The sequence below is a fragment of the Falco punctatus genome, assembly GCF_963210335.1.
Source record: "Falco punctatus genome assembly, chromosome: 5".
Taxonomy (NCBI): domain Eukaryota; kingdom Metazoa; phylum Chordata; class Aves; order Falconiformes; family Falconidae; genus Falco; species Falco punctatus.
Window position 1 is genome coordinate 34,757,759 of NC_137584.1, and position 16,921 is coordinate 34,774,679.

Here is a 16,921-nt window from a genome sequence, read left to right on the forward strand (position 1 = left end):
CTTAAGTGCTGCAGTCTTCAGTCTCCCAAGCTTACCAAAACCCGAACCACTGTAACCTTTCATTTGTTCTGACAGGCATGCAATGCCTTATCCCCGCACTTGCCCTCTCGCAAATCAAATTCCTAACTTACTATCTTACCAGTGATTTATACTTTCTATAACTTTGCCAATACTGTAATTCCCTGTATGCCCACCACAATTAAATCTGACTTCTATTTCATCTGGAAGCAGAGAATCCATGACCCATCGTAATGTCACACTCCAAATTCCTCTGGGTAATAAAAAAATGCAATGCCAATAGAAATTGTTGAGTTTTAATGCTTTATACAAAACCAGCACATTCAGACAACTCAATTTACATGCCCACCTGTATGCTAGATGCACCACTACAGGCAACACTAACAGCTTCTCTTGCATGAATTCAATAAAATTTTAAGTTGCATATGATCTAGCCAATGCAATCAACGAAGCCTCTAGAGAGATTAAGCTGACCTGCCACTAGACATCTCTTTTAGGGTACACTGAGCAGCTCTGCAGCCTCTGTACAGAAACTGCACTAGGAAGATCTTCACTGAGCACAATGACTCCTTAGACAACTGAGGTCACATGTAGATTCCTGAATTTGGATGACTAAGCCGAGCCCAGCCACTGCCTGTGATGAGGACTGGTTTTATTCGTAGAAAAGAACATACTGATCATATTATGATGAAACTGGGAGCACACTCTGTCTTGCATATTTATTCAATCAGAAACTGCCTGTTTTTTAAAAAATCCTTGTTACTGAAAGACTTGTTAAATTAGGACTAGAAGAATTTAAAATGTAATTGTACAACTCCAGTGCAAAATGCATTTAATTTTTGATAGTTTTAAAAAAGAACCTGAATTCTTCTGGAAAGAGACTTAAAAATATTACATGAAAAGTAACCTGGATTTCAAACACTCTCTCTTTGCACTTAGGATATGTGCCTGAAGTGCTACTTGAATATACCTCCCTAAATTAATGCAGAAATACCTGAAATATCAAATTTGAAAAATAAAACAATCCTATAGTTGGGATAGCTCATTAATTTTATGCAACATGAAGGCTGTGACAAGGAGAAAGCAGCTGAAAATTTAAAAACAGCAGTATGGACAAGCTGAATAATATACTCTCATCTATTAGCTCACAGTGAAACCAAAGTACAAATATTCTCCCTGTAAAGAATATTCAAACACTTGAAAAACTGTTTGGACCTACACTTTCTTGTTAAACATCTAAGTCCATTGAAATAAGATTTTCACATATTTTCTGCTTGTTTATTACATTATATGTGTTGTTCGTGGTTACTACCTGGGATCCACTTAATCACATTTTGGTATATAGATGTAATTTAGTCATCTTGACCCAATTTTAAAGTATGTGGTTAGAAAGAGGCACACGTGGAGCCAAGCCTACTTTATCCTAAATCAGGCAACTAAAATAGAGGCAGATGAATCAAGACTAAAAGTTCCTATTTCTCTTCGCTAGCTAAAAAAAGAGCCTTAAGTATCTAGCTCAAATACAGACATCTAAAAGAGTATCATGATTCCAAACTAAAATGGCTTGTATTCATTTCATCATCCTTTAGCCTTCTCCACCTAAAAAAAGGAATCACCAAGCACTCCCCATGACTCACTATGAAACCATCTTGTGCTGACTGAGAAAATAAATGTCCTTTTTGTTTATATTTTGAGCCCTATTTCCTCTAAGAGCATGGTCAGTAAGGCTAAAAGCCAGTTGCAAACAATTCCTATTATAGAACAGTCTGAAATACAATCACGTGAATAAAGTTTTTCTCTGACCATCCAAGCATGCAGCAGATGGGACAAAGAAGCAACCTACAATGGAAACTGAACAAAAAGGCTCCTTGCCCTCACACAAAACCTCTTGGGGCTTGTGGAAGCGGAAAAAAAGTCTTCAAGTCCCAGCCCAGTCTTCGCAGGACAGGCTCTTGCATTACTGAGTTTATGTATTTTACCACATGGTATTACTTCCAATCATCCACTTGGAGAGGGGCCTTTCTGTGGGTTTAAGAACAACCCTTGAATTATTTAATTATTTCTTTTTGAAAATAATCTCTTTTTACATCTTCCTATAATGAAGTCACAAATTTGCGCTGGGTCAAGGTTTCAAATGTTGATCTGACTCAAGTCAAATCTCACAGCCTTTTTACAAGGCACGGACCACTCCACGGTTTTACAGCTCCATGTCCAAAACAGGAACTAATAAGTAACTATCAACACACACACACATCCCAAAACACAGAAAAAAAGGTATAGCAAAACCTTTGAGGCTTTTGCAAAGATGCTTACAGCATCTTTGATACTCCTGTTTGCAGGCCTTCTCCACCGTTTTGGTGAGGCACCGAGATACCTGACAAGTGCTGTAACAGCACACTTTGTTGACTCCTCATTTTAGGTGAGAGAAAGATGCTAAAAGCTGAAGATACTACTGCATGAAAATAAATAAAAATGGCAGTTATAAAACACAACAGACAAAAGAAATCACAGGAGCCAGTCTGTTCCACAGCTAAACGTGTAAAATATGACTGTGTGAGGTAAAGCACACAATGCAGTCCCCAAGCATCCAGCAACTAACTGACTTCTATAGGTTGTGAGGCATTTCACAGTAGTGGTGACAGAAGAGAACCCATACAAGTCAAATGCATCTGCAGCTATCATCAACATTATCTAGCTTACCTATGTAAAATCTTAATCTTCACATTGAAGAATAGCTAAGTATACTTAAACTGTTCTTGCTCAGTAATTGTATCAAACACCTAAAAGTGATACTTAAAGCTAACATTATGCATTTATGACATGTGCAGTGAGACTCCAACCAACCATTCCCCAGATAAATCGGAAGCCATGCACACTAAAAGAATCTGAGGCTTCAAGCTTTGGAGTACTTCCACTTCAAGCATGTTGCAATCTTCAGAGATGATTAAGCGGTATTTTTGTTTTAAACTTCCTAATTATGAATTCAATTTTAGACTGTTCTTTTTATTATATGACACAAGCAAAAAATTACTGCAGAAAGACAAATTAATACTTCCTGTTGCATCAGAGTAACCAGATGCTCATGACCTTTTAGGACAGCATGTAGTTGCTTCATTATATATGAAATTGTCCTGCAAAAATCTACAATACTCCTTGTGCATACATTCGTAGTAAGGACAGAGAAAATGCTCCAAATAAAAAGTGCTAGAGGAATTTCTTACGGTCTGAGAATCCTGTGCCAGTATTTTAATCCAACTGAACAATATAAAACTATATAAACTCAATTCTAAGCAGCTTAGCATAAATGTAACAGGACTTTGATAGTTAATCTGTTATTAGATAACACAAGTATTTTAACTTTTAGTGATTCTCTTTAATCCACTGAGAACATACATACCTGGCATGCCTGTAGCAAGACCCTGACCAAAAGCCAAAGCTGGATTTGCTGCTGCAGCTGCTGCAAGTGACTCTGCCTGCTGCCCTTGCTGACCCTGGTTGGGAGTAAGTGGGCGCTGAGTTGCTCCAGTGCGCAGAACCTGGAAGAGACCAGTATGACACCCTTTCCTTAAAAGGTAAGAAAGCAAGCCTGTTATGTGCTAAAAGGTCTAGAACAGTTGCTTTGTCCATTTAATGTCACTTAACTCTGAATTTCATTTCAGGAATACTCCATGTTATTGGTTTCAAGGGTATACACGTACAAAGAACAAAAGGCATAAACTATTTTGCTGACAAATGTGACAATAAAATACCTGCCCTGCTCTGGACAGCAGAACTCATGTATGTTCCATCAATAGTTATGAGTATAAAGGAAGAAAAATTTGTAAGAGTGGCACATTTATGACCTGCATTATTTATTACTGAACACCTTCCCTGATAAACGCACTTGTTTACATCATTTTCAAACAACTGAATTTTTTAAGTCTGAATACTTCAGGGTTTGTAGTAACTTGTCTAACTAATTACCACCAACAGTGCTCTAAAAAACGCATCCACTAATTTTAAGAATTCACTTATTCACAACACTCCCATCATGGTGCAGCACAGGCTTACTATGATGTTCTGACAGTGTATCTCCAGAAATCTGATTGAAAAGCAATCTCAAGTTTTGCCACTACTCTATTCCTCTTGGTTAAAATAACCTTTTTCAGGTCCAAAATAAGAAGGAAACACAATTTACAATATATCCCCATAAAGTATCTTGGATGTGATTGGCAGAAATTGGATATTAATTTTATAGATGAAGCAAGAAACACTGGAGAGATGACACACATTCAGTTTTCAGTGCAGTTCACTGATAACAATAAGCAGTAGGAGGAAAGATCCACATGAATATTAAAACAGTGATGAAGCTACTCTGGAACTTTACAGTAACTCAAATTCCCTTTTCATATTAAGTTTGTAAGAATGGCGTTGAAATTAACCATATTGCTAGCTCATAAAAAACTATTTTTTACATTCATTCAACCACAAGATCTAAGTAAGATTTGAGATTTTCCTTTGTGGAATAGAAAAAGTTAAAGAAATTAAAATTTCAACAAGTTCTTGTAACAATTGCTTACTCCTGATTTACCGAGGCAAAAATAACATAGCACATGGAGATGTTGTAATACAATTACTCTGTCACATAAAAATACAGAAGGCAACAGATTTGCAGCACCTTTATGTCCCTGCTTTTTAAAGTGACAAAAAAAGTGTACCATTCTTTTCCAGCTAATTAATAAAAATGCAGATTTTTCTTCATCAAGCTTCAAAGACAAAATATCCTCCTAAAATCACTGAAACATCTCTTTTAATCTCCTTATATTAGGTTTCTAGATTAGTTTTTAAGTTTACATTAAATTTTTAATAACAGTACAGGCAGCATTATCTAGACATAAACATAACAGCATATTACCCTGGAAAAAAGGAACTGTTTTTAATGGGTTTTATTTAAAAACCAGGACTTCAAAATAAGCTGTTTAGTATGCAGTAAGGGAATGATAATCAGTAACGTAAGGGAATTGAGAATTTTTAATATTCATTTGTTATTTGATACAACACAACATCTGAATTATGTACAGTTTTCTACACCCTGATCCTTATATACTGAAAATACAAGGTTAAGGAAAGGCTTTAAATGCACATCTTTATGAAGGACATACCGGTTGCTGTCCCTGTTGTGCCTGTGAAGCTGCTTGCTGATTTGCTGTGGTATTTGCTGCTGCAGCTTGCTGCTGAAATAAATTGGCTGGATACACCCCCCATGGAACACCATAATACTGAGGTGGAACCACAGCAGGACCTAAAACCAGAAAACATCATTATTCCATCTATTGCAGCTAGTTAAAACAACTGTTTATATTGTTTGTAGCATCCCTCATTGATCTAAATGTCAAACCAGAAATTAGTACTAAAAAGAAACGAATTCCCCTATTAGCCAAAAGGATACATGAACACAAGTGGGTTCATTTAAAGGATTCACATCAAACCATACCTTCTCCACAAAGAAACAAATACACTTGTGAGAGTCAAGTGACAATAAAAAAAACTTATGAGTAATCAAAGCTTGTATAGCAAAGAACGTTTAAAATCAGTTTCCGTGGCTGAAAAAAAAAAAATAATTTCAGAGCATCACAGAACAAACCAAATCCATCCTCCATAGTGATACACTGAGACTTTGATCATCTACTACTCCTCTTTTCTATATGCTTCCTTTGCTTATAAACACAACTCCTGCCTCTGCCTCCCCTGCCTACTACATCACACTTCAGAGTGGGCACACTTACCTCTTCCAGTCTATTGATAAAGAACCTGTAGAAGAACGATCTCTCTGTATCATTGTATTGTACACACAATGCATTATGTATACATGTATTTAGTTCTTTCTACTGCCTTTCCTGTGAAACCATCAACTGGAGATACCGGGGGTTTTTTCAAAGCGTTATGCTCAGATCTGGGCACTAGCTGGACCTTGAATACTCAATAGTGTTGTTTCACAGCAATATCTATTAACTTTTTAAGATATTTTCCTGGGCTTGGGGTTTATCTGTTGTCTGGGCCTCTTAAAACGCTGGAGACCATCTTTATTCTCATGCCCAATGGGAATGAGAAAACCTGGAATGAGAAAATTAATGCGCCAAGTAAAAACATACAAGGAAAGGCTAGCTGATTCATCTTTTGAAAATATAAACTACTAATGTCAGATGAAACCTTACTGAGGATATATGTTTTTAGAACAGAAAACACCAAATTGTTGTGTATGTAAGTCCGGTGGAAGAAATAATGAGAATCGATATATAACAAAAACCTAATCCCTTTACATTTTAGTGAAATTTTTCAATACTGCAGTATTCATTTTCCTTCAAGTCCCTCCTTCCTAGAAATACATTTAAAGAGAATAAACAGGACGGATTTCAGGTTTTTTTCTGACTTCATTCAGTAAAATTATCAAGATAGACACTAGAAAGTGTTCAGTTACCTGCTAGGGTAGCTGCTGCAGCTAATCCAGCTGCAGTGTATGGGTCAGTACCTGGAGGAGCAGCACTGATAATGTATGGGTTTGGCACAAAAGCAGCTGGAGCCAAGCCTGCTGAGAATACGCCTGCTACAGTAATAAACAGAGTTTAATTATAGCTAACATACTTAGCAAGCATCATCATAATCAAACCAACCAAATCACAAAGCATATCTGTTAAAATCAGAACTGCTTGTACTTTGGAAGTTTCTAAGAGCAGGTACACCGTTACCGAAATCAACACTTCTATGTCTTCTCACCAGACCTTTCTTACTAATCCCACAGCCTAACAGCTTTGTTTTGCTGGATCTACAGACTCCAAGGAGATTTATCTCATACATATTTACCTACTCTTATATAGATGGGATTATTCAAAGTGGAATTTACCTTGCCCAACTTTATCTAAAAATTTCACTAGTCTTACAACTAAATCCTTATCAGACAAATTATCTAGTGTCTTAAGTGAATCAGCCAGATAAAATGAATCACCTAGGAGAGATACAGATCTCTCTTCACTGACAAGAGGGGGGGGGGGGGGGGGGGGGGGGGGGGAGAAAAAAAAAAAAGAATATCTAACCAGGTAGTTTAGATCAGATACCTGGCTTTTAAACAGCCAGGTATGAGATGCTAATCTTATTTCAAGAATCCAAATTTGATATAAAGATTGTAATGGAAGGAGACAACTGAAGAAACTCAAACAAAGCATCACAAGAGTTTTCCCCTCTCAGTCAGGTTCCTGTACTTTCTCCAACACTGGGGCAGCAACCAGCGCAGCAAGCACAGCACAAACTATGTTCCTCCTTCCAAACAGGAGGCTTCTTACTAAATTTCTACTAACATGCATATGAGAAGAGGCTGCATTTCAAAGGGGCAAGATACAACTGACTGTCAGACAGCACTATACTAAGTAGGGGCTCCTCTGCAGTTTAGAAGTCAAAGACGGGCAGAAGACAGGACCTGGAGTCACACAAACATCTCAATCTGCCATGTTCCCAGCTCTAAGACTGCATTAGTCAGCGACTAACACTAAAGAGCTGCCACATAAACCCCAGCTACAGACTGCTGATTCCAGTCTGAACAGGCCTCACAAGCTAGCTAAACAAGCTGGTGAGAAACAACTGTCACCATATTGCAGGAGAACATGGGACACATCCCTCTGGAGATGCTACTTCGTATTTCCATCTGGCCTTCTGACCCTCAGAACTTTTTTCCCCTCGAAGAAAAGGGAGATGGGTGCACACACCTCAGCAGCCCAGTGGCAGAGAATGGGAAGGGCAGGACCTTTAAACTTGCTCTACAGTGTCAGAATTTTAGGAGCTCCCTTTCTTTAATAAGGAACTGCTTCATGTGCGTTCCAATCTCTCTCACCCTAAACACAGAGCATCCCCAGAGAGACAGACAAAACTGTTGTCACTGAAATACAGCCTCCTTGCCAAGTTGCCAGCTCACTAAGAACTTCATGCATTTAATTCACTGAATTACTTTTAAAGGACAGAAGAAAAACACTTCCTAAAGAACTAATTCCATCACAAATAAAGGTACCCACAAGAATAAGGAGTTACCTGTTTAAAAGGTGCCATAATAAGGAAGAATGAATTAAGCAACACAGAAGTTTGATTTCAAAATCCTACTGTACAAGGGTTTTTAACTGGATTATCAAAAATACTAAACTGCAATAACAGAACTGCATTATTTTTTATTTTAGTAAATAAAGCTAGTGTGTTTCTATCACTACTTATAGCAGGAAAGCTTTCTGAATTTTTCTTCCGAAGTTTAACTATTGTGCTATACAAGTAAAAATAATTTTTCTTTTTATACAACTGTTCAAAGTAGACAAATTTACACAACAAAACTTTCTCTAAGGACAGGATAGTCTTAGCAGTCATTCTGAGCTGTTTTCAGAAGAACACTAAAATGGGCCAACTGATCAGTATCTATTTGAATCAGAATACTGTGGGTAAGCTGAAAAGATTATACCAAGGCAACACACCCACTTTTGCAAGGAATGCCTGCTGTACTTCACAAAAACCTCACCTATGTGTGGCTGCTGAGCTGCAGCCAGTGCGTATTGCTGCTGCTGGGCTGCAGTTAACTGTTGAACAGTCAGAGCATTAGTCCTCTGGAAAAGCTATTGGAAAAGAAAAAAAAAGAAAAATATGCATTTCAGTTTTCAAAAGTCAGGGCCATAATATACTTGGATTTACTTACAAAAAGTATTTTAAGCCAAACTTCTATCCTAGTAAGTTACTAAACTAGAAAATTATGCACCACTATTCTTTTAGATTAAGTATATATTTATTTGCCTTTGACTAAGCCACAGACAAAACAGAATTAAATGCATTATACGCTTAAATGACTACCAAACAGGATCATGTACAACTTAAAGGACCAATCCAGCATGTTTTCAAGTCCAGTACTAACCTGTTGCTGAGAACTGTAGTCAAAAAGTCCTACAGTAGCTCCTGAAGAGTCCATTTGTACCTGATTGCCAGGATAGTCAAACTGTAGAGAATCAAGACCAACTTGTTCCATGGCATCTAGATTCTGATTTTCCGGATTTGAAAATTCTTCTACCAGAGGCTTGTGGGCTGTAGGATTGGGAAGTGGACCCAATCCTTCTGTGGTGCTGGGATTGGGGCCCAAGCGTTCAGCTACTTCTGTTGGGGAGGCTTGTCGACTTCCAGGGGTACGACTGTTAGGAAGAAATTCATGATAAGACTCTTCAGCCTTAAATAAATCTGTCCATGGACAGAGTACATAATTTCTATTTCAAAAGGATGTCTGAACTCAGAGACTTTACAAAGTGAAGTAACAGACTGATTTTAACAACTTTAACCAGCATGCACTAATGGCTCAAGATAAAGGACACATTTAATTTCAAAACGTAACATTATTTATTCTTTAAAAAAAAACTTAAAAGACTATACAGCTCTTCAAATCACTGTGAGAAAAATAAACTAATATTTGAGGCTATTTTGAGTGAAATGGAGTGAACTGTGGTCACCAGTAACTTTTGGGATAGCTCTTTATTGCATTTTGGGAGTGACAGGAATTGTTAGAAAATACATTGAAGAGAAAATTAAAAAAAAAAAAAAAAAAAAAAAAAAAGAAAAAGAGCAAATGTCTAAGTGCATCTCACACCAAAGGAGAGCAAGACACCATAAAACTCAAATGGAGAAGACAAACATATGATATAGCAAGTATCTTTCACATCTCAAAAGCAAGCAATATATATTTATTTTTTTTTACCTTAAGAAAAACAGACCAACAACCACCTCATTTAGCATCTGACTAAACCATTTCATTTCCTACACAACTCACTTAAAATTGACTACACTACACTGATGACTGGTATGGGGAAAAAACGTGTTCATAATAGAATCCCACTGTTTCCATCTCAGTTTCCCTAAGAATAAATATAGTCTGTTGTTCCAAAAGAAAATCTTTAGAATGGGCCAAAACACCGATGTTTGATTTCTGCTGACAGTAAGACAGAGATACAGAGCTGGAAACTGTTTACTGTGCCAAACACCTGAAGGTTCAGTTTCCAAATACGAAGGGTTGGCAGCAACTGAGATCTAAATAGCTACACTTACACGTCTCTAGGTGCACCAGTGTTGAAACTCTCATTAGAGGAGATGAAAATCTAGTTAATACCATTGACAGAGCCTAAACAGCAACTCAACTGACCAGTCATCAGGTGTTTATTTTAGGATAAAAGATGAATTGCTCTCTCATCTCCCACTGGCTGTATTGACTACATTCCCACTGACTACAGGGGAATTTCTGTGCACCTATAAACACATACAGGCAAACATGTGAAGCGAGATGTCAACAGATTCCCAACTCTATATTTGGTTAGATTTAGGGTACTTTGATTTGGAGTGGTACCCCACCTTTGGTGTCAGGGCACATCGTTTAGACTACCAATTTTTACTGGCAAAAATTTAACTACTAGGAAGGAATTATGAGAGAGAATCTATGATCCCTTAATAGCACTATTGTGTTGGCAGAACTCACTAATTATTTTCTCAAGAAACAACTTCCAGTTAAGTTTGCTTGATTTGTGAAAACTAGGCTCAAATACAAAACACCATCTTGCACGATGAAATGACATTTATTCCAGCAGTACACTGCCAGACCAGTATGGTACACTCTTAATTCTAGGATGGAGACACAGCCTTAATACTACCTGTTCTCCTCCCTCTTCAGGGCTCCAAAGTTGAAATATCTGTTCCTCAGTGAAGCACAAGATTAATGCAAAGAAATCTGCCAGTCCTTAAGTATTTGCTAACACCAACCCCAAAGACTGTATAGCTAGAAAGTGGTCTTTTAGTGAGTTTATTCAACAATACTGTCTGATCTATTACATTGGACAAAATACTTCAAAGATAACACAGTTACACTAGAGTATTTGTTAATGTAACAACCAGCTTCATGATGATCAGCTGTAACATACCGGCTACCTTCTAAAGTACCCTAGCTAGCGACCATGTCTTCCTCAATATACAAAGCTTGAGTGTGAGGCCATTTAATATTCCTTATTCTTCCCAAGTGACACATAGCATCAACAAAATGAAGACCAAAAGGAAAAAAGGCAGTTATTTCAGCACATATTTTAGTTTTAAAAAGCTGTAAGTACAATAAAAATATGAGGAGGAGGAAAGGACAAAGTTTCTTTGTTAATACTGAAGTTTACCTAATATAGGTTGCTCCTTATATTGGTGCGTTCTGTTGCTATAGTTAAAGTTGTGTCAATACTTCAATTATAAACCTCTGTTTGGAGGGCTTTATACCACCACTTTATACGGCCCATTTAAATTAGATGGCCTTTTTTGGGGGTTTTTTGAGAGGTTTACTGGCTTTGGATGCTTTTTTGCACTCATTTATATTATTTAAAAGAAATTATTTAAAAATACAAGGTCCTTTGCAACTATTTCAAAATTGAAATATATACTGGTAAAGAAAAGCAGGACAAAATTCATTCTGCGTTTTCCGTAAATATTATTGAAGGTAACTTTATTGTGTGTATTGCAGCACGCATCCGAAAGGAGCTAATTTGAGCTCTCCAATATGCTTGGTATTATTCTTTTCAATAATACTTCTTGAAAAATAGACTTGAAGAATCCCTCCTTAGCCTCAGGTAGAAAGGGTAGGAATACTTACGTATGGGATTCAAACATGCATTTTAATATACTTGTTCAAATATGAACTAATGAAACCACAACTATTTGGTCACATTCATCACATTAATACAAATTTATGAGCAGCAGTCTATTTTTCTGATCTTGTTAATGCTTCTGTATGACAGTTACAAATGCACCACAGTCATTTAAAAACAAAGATCAGGCCTTTAAAAATACCAAATTTAAAATGCAGTTTAGATTAGGAAAGAACAGTCTGGCTGTGCTGTCATATAGGAGTTCACATTTCAGAATCTTGAGCCTGGTCCAGTTTTTTCTTCCTCTAAGAAAACAACCAAACCACAACACCATTCTATATTGTGTATAGGTGACATTTAACTGTGAGAATAGGCAAATACATTGTTTCTCCTTAGTCAAATAAATGGCTTCTATAAACAATTTTATGGGGAAGTAATTGTGTTCAGAATTAGAAGGAAAACTAAAATTCTGTAGGACTTATTCTCTACAACAATCAGATGCAAAAGTTAGAATATTATGAAGAAGCAGAGAAAGGAATTTAGTTTTAAATTAAAAGGATTAAAGTTTTCATCCCTCTAATTCACCACATTTTGAAGGTACCCGTTTACTTTGAATAATTACTACATTAAGATGAATTTGTCTCATGAGAAGTGACACACACATTAATGACATCCTAAGAAACATGTGGCACAGTGGGAAAGGGAGGACGTGAGGTAGGAAAAATCATTCTGCAGCTGGGTAATGTTTAAAGCTGACACACAAACCAGAACTATAATAATGCCCTTAAGAGACATGCTTGTCTTCTCAAGAAACAGTTAAAAGCTTACTTAAAATCTTTGCAATCGGCATCCATTCCATTTGGCAAACCTCTGCCATTTATTTTAGTAACATCCTCATCATCTCCTTGTTTAAGATCTCTGTTTTTGTCCTCCTCAAATGGAGAAGCCTTGCCTTTCTGATCTCCTTTCTCAGGTCCATCTGTTTCAGCATCTCTAGTGCCCTGAGGAAAAAGAATCTGTTTGATTCTGAATATTGAACAGAACACAATAGGAGCACCACAAGGTGACCTAATTCTACACTACAGTGCACGTAAACAATACAAACAGTTTGTTTTCAATGAAATTGCATTTGGTGGGCAACTTGGTCATCAAGTTTCAACCACATGCAATTAATAACTGCCAAAATGTGAAAAGGAATGCCAAGATTTATAATGGAAGAGCTAACTCAACCTTAACTATAGCGGTGCTGTTAAAGCAGGAACACTTCATATTTGATCATTTATTTTATACAGTTAAAACATCCTAGTACAAAACAAACCCACACAGAAACATAGAATAGGAAGATCTAGAATAAAGCCCATCACACATCTTAAATTAAGCTATTTGCAATTTTTCCTACCTTCATTTAAAGGTGTTGGGAAACTACTTTTTTTTGGACAGCTATTCAGTCATGATTCCCAAGCCACTTCCCTCTTCTGCCCCCCTCCAAGCAAGAAAGACAGACAGATAGCAACTATACACTTCCTTCTAAAGAGAAGAGTTAAAAAAGGAAAATGGACAAATAGAGTAGAAAAGATAACCATGTAAGACAGTAAGACCACAGCAGGTAACTAGGCAAGCTTAACACACTGCATTACTTACAAAAGCTCCTTTCCTAAACCGGGAATCCAATTTATCAGCTGGAGAGGAACTTAACACATATTCTACCATGCTCACTCCAAGGCCACCACTTTCTGATCGTGGAGACAATACAGCATTTACTTCACTGTTTCCATGAAAACCCTGTCCAGGCTTTCTCTGTACCATAATAGGCTGGGACATAGAATGGTCTGTTAAAAACAAATAAATAAATGAATCTATTGTATGTAAAAAAAAAAAAAAAAAAATACAACTTATAATGGTTTTGCATTTCGGAGGCAATATTAAACAAGATCCAAATTAAGTTATATAAAAATTCCAAATCTGTTTCAAAAAGTGTTACTGGCACAAAACCACCAGTGTGCTATACTTTTTCACAAGGAAAATAAAATTTAATACACAATTTATAGTATTAATTTACTTTGAAATACTATTTAGTAAACATGACTATTTTTCAACACATATACATCAATCACTTACGAGGAGTTCCCCATGCAGTCTCTCTCCACTCATCACCAAGGAATATCCCTTTTTGTCCATCTTTTGCTGAATCATCAGGTTCCCAAAACTTTTTGGCAGGTAAAAGCTGTTCCAAAAGAGAAAATGGTTTTATTTAAGATATGCTTACGGGCAAAACCAGCAGTATTATTAAGAGGATATGCAAGAAATTAATTTTAGAAACCAAAGTCAACTTCACAGAAGGAAGCATGCATTGCCAAGGAATAACAACACTTAGAAGTTGTGCTGTTACTGAAGCTGACGCTGTATAAAGAAATCACTCAAATGACCCCCAAAAGGCTGAGATTCTGAAGTTATGAGGGAGAGATAACAGAATATAGAAGCAAATGTGAAAAGACAGTCAAATTAAACCCAGTGTTAAACCAAGTCAATCCCCTCAGAAACTAACGCTGCCTTCTTTCTGTGCTGGCTCAAAAGCTTGGCCTGTAACTATCATGATGTACAGAAACAACAGCAGTTCATTGTAACATTCTGTTCACTACAAATGCATCATGTTCCAAATTCCAGAAAGCTACTAACATATATATGGTGGCAAACCAGCTCCTTCAGACCACAGGGATCTGCCGGTTACAAATGACACATTCAAATTCAAAGTTCCACATACCAATGATTTCATTCAGCTGTATGGTATTTTTTTTTCATTACTACTTCTAAATGAGAAAGTTTCAAGTTAGATCAGTATGACATCTTGTCCTGACTTTGAGGACAAAAGACAGTACACACAACAGAAGCAATGCACAAACAAAAACACCTTGTTTTTACTTTTGTTTTACTACTTTTACTTTATTCCTCTGACTTTTTGCATTGGTAGCAGTATAACTGCCAAACACTGCATATCACATTTTCTCTTTCATATGTAATTAAAAGCCTGTATTCTGACTATATCTTACATGCCTTACAAGGCTGATCACCTGAAACTACAATGAAAACAGATTGCAAAAAAAGTAGGGAAGAGCTCTGAAGACAGCATCCTAATCTGTCAAATTCAGCAAAATGTAATGTTCAATTTAAAATTTAAGATTTTGTCCATTTTGAAAAAAAAAAAACACAAACAGATGTAATCTGATAGAACTTTGTTTACAATAAACAAGTATGTCCTGAAGCTTTCATTCTCCTGTTACTTAAGCAACTGAAACACCCTTCTGAACTTCACAGCTTAGTATGAGCCTTGATGAAACTAACAGAAGTATTTTTTCAGGTATTTCTTAGTACAGCTTTGGAAGAGCTTGTGGAAACAGCTTAAAGGGTAAGATTCCATGAACAGGCCACAATATTAACACTGAAACAGAGATAAAAGATTCCTTTGGAGTAACTTAAGGATTGCTGATAGCTGGTTTTTTTTGCTGCCTGGAACTCTTACGAGAAGCAAAGTATTTTGACTAGCTAACCTACTGAAATTCATGGGTTCCTCACATAAATTAACTGAGAAGGACTTAAAGTGGAGGATGATAAACAGCTAAAGCTCAACGAAAATACTGTATTGTATTTGCAAGAGTGTTACAGTTAGGACCCTGACAAAGACGCCCGCTTTCTCAGTGCATGGGAGGTCATCAACAGGTGTCAACCAAACACACTTTGGGAGCACCAGGATATTAAGCCTACCCCAATTTTAAGGGTTGAAGTTAATCATTAGAGGACAAAAAAAATAGATGAATGGAATCTTACAACTGTGATTCCACTCAAATCAAAAGATTACCAATTTCAGATCAGACTATGCAATCTATGCATCCTTTTCAGCTTTATATTGTAATTGATTTGCAGTACTAATTTTTCATTTTGCAGGACAGTGGTAGAACAGGTATCATGCTTTATATGCAACCTTGGTTTTGAGAAAGATAATCACATCTTATTTTACATGTGGTCTAAGACAAGTTCGTGTCCAGCTGAGATCAGAGATATGAGTAATACAGAAGTGAAGGTGTCACAATCTAACACAACTTCGTCAGAATAAACCAGATCAAGTAATATCTTGGGTGAACTAAAACAAACAATTTAAAATATGCTTACCCTGAAATTACTAAATTCTACTATCAGACACATGTTCAGACAACACAACATTATGAATATACAAGTTTATAGCAGAACACACTGCAATACCACTTTTGATTTCAAAATTCATTCACAGAATTTCCATCAGAGCAAAAAAACCCTATCCACTGGTAAAGAGCAGCAATAATCCTCACTGCAAAAGTACAGGTTGTTTTGGGGGATTTTGGTGTTTGTGGGTTTTTTTTTAGGTTTACTTTAGTTTTTTGGGTTTTGTGTTTGGTTGGGTTTTGGGTTTTTTTTAACTACATATTCTCAATTCCAAATGGATATATTCAACTGCTTGCAGCCTTCATGTACTCCAGTACACAGAGAATATAGATTATCTTTAGCACAAAACATAATGTATCATCTATACCTCAGAACATTAAATTTAAACTGTATCGTATTGAAAGTCAAACATTTACAGAAAATATTACCTTTAAAATTTCTACACAACAAAACTGCCCCAAATATTTAAACAAATGGAATTTTTTGAAGTTAACAAGTTTGCGCATCCCTGAGGGCCAGTGATTTAGATTTATTACTTTTGACAGATGATGGACATGACATACATTATACTACTTCTAAAAAAGGGATGTTTTATTTATGTGGCAATGCAATAAATGAGCAGCCCTAGCAGCTAGCAACTATTCAATTGTGGAACTTAAAAAAATATTTTTAAAAAATATTTTTCAGAAAAGCAAAATGTTCCTCTAACAGACAAAACACCTTATTTAATTAGCCCTACTGAAAAAGACTTAATCAAGAAGTCATCATAAATTAATACAAGGAGCTAAAATCATCGTGCTTTACCTTTTGAGAACATGTGTCTTGCTCATTATTTCCTGCATTTAATCAAATTTGAAAAAAATGTTACAAAGATACATCCAATCCTAATTCTAAATAATGTTAAAGATTGTTGTATTTCTTTCCAACAGTATGCTAAGAATCCTTTTCCAGTATCAGCACTGATCCCTGTTATGTCTCTGCCAGATGAACAAAGCCCTTTTCTACACATTGATAATAACCAATTATGCTAAAGCTGCCTCTTAACCAGCTCTCTG

At 36.4% G+C, this 16,921-nt stretch overlaps 2 protein-coding genes across 11 annotated transcripts in view; one reads left to right on the forward strand and one right to left on the reverse strand.

Annotated features, from left to right (window-relative positions):
* Positions 1 to 16,921, forward strand: part of LOC308064864 (uncharacterized protein) — a 279,371-nt gene that overhangs the window by 84,841 nt on the left and 177,609 nt on the right. The gene's annotated exons all lie outside the window — the stretch shown is intronic.
* Positions 1 to 16,921, reverse strand: part of PUM2 (pumilio RNA binding family member 2) — a 68,894-nt gene that overhangs the window by 27,847 nt on the left and 24,126 nt on the right. For 7 of the 10 annotated variants that reach the window (XM_080390006.1, XM_080390001.1, XM_080390009.1 and 4 more), the window contains exons 3-10: positions 13,791 to 13,896; positions 13,314 to 13,501; positions 12,501 to 12,673; positions 8,933 to 9,203; positions 8,546 to 8,639; positions 6,476 to 6,601; positions 5,160 to 5,299; positions 3,416 to 3,554 (exon numbers count right to left, since the gene is read on the reverse strand). In XM_080390006.1, coding sequence (XP_080246132.1) covers positions 3,416 to 3,554; positions 5,160 to 5,299; positions 6,476 to 6,601; positions 8,546 to 8,639; positions 8,933 to 9,203; positions 12,501 to 12,673; positions 13,314 to 13,501; positions 13,791 to 13,896 — 1,237 coding nt within the window. The remainder of the gene's footprint in view (positions 1 to 3,415; positions 3,555 to 5,159; positions 5,300 to 6,475; positions 6,602 to 8,545; positions 8,640 to 8,932; positions 9,204 to 12,500; positions 12,674 to 13,313; positions 13,502 to 13,790; positions 13,897 to 16,921) is intronic. The other 3 variants (XM_080390003.1, XM_080390005.1, XM_080390008.1) reach the window with 2 other exon arrangements.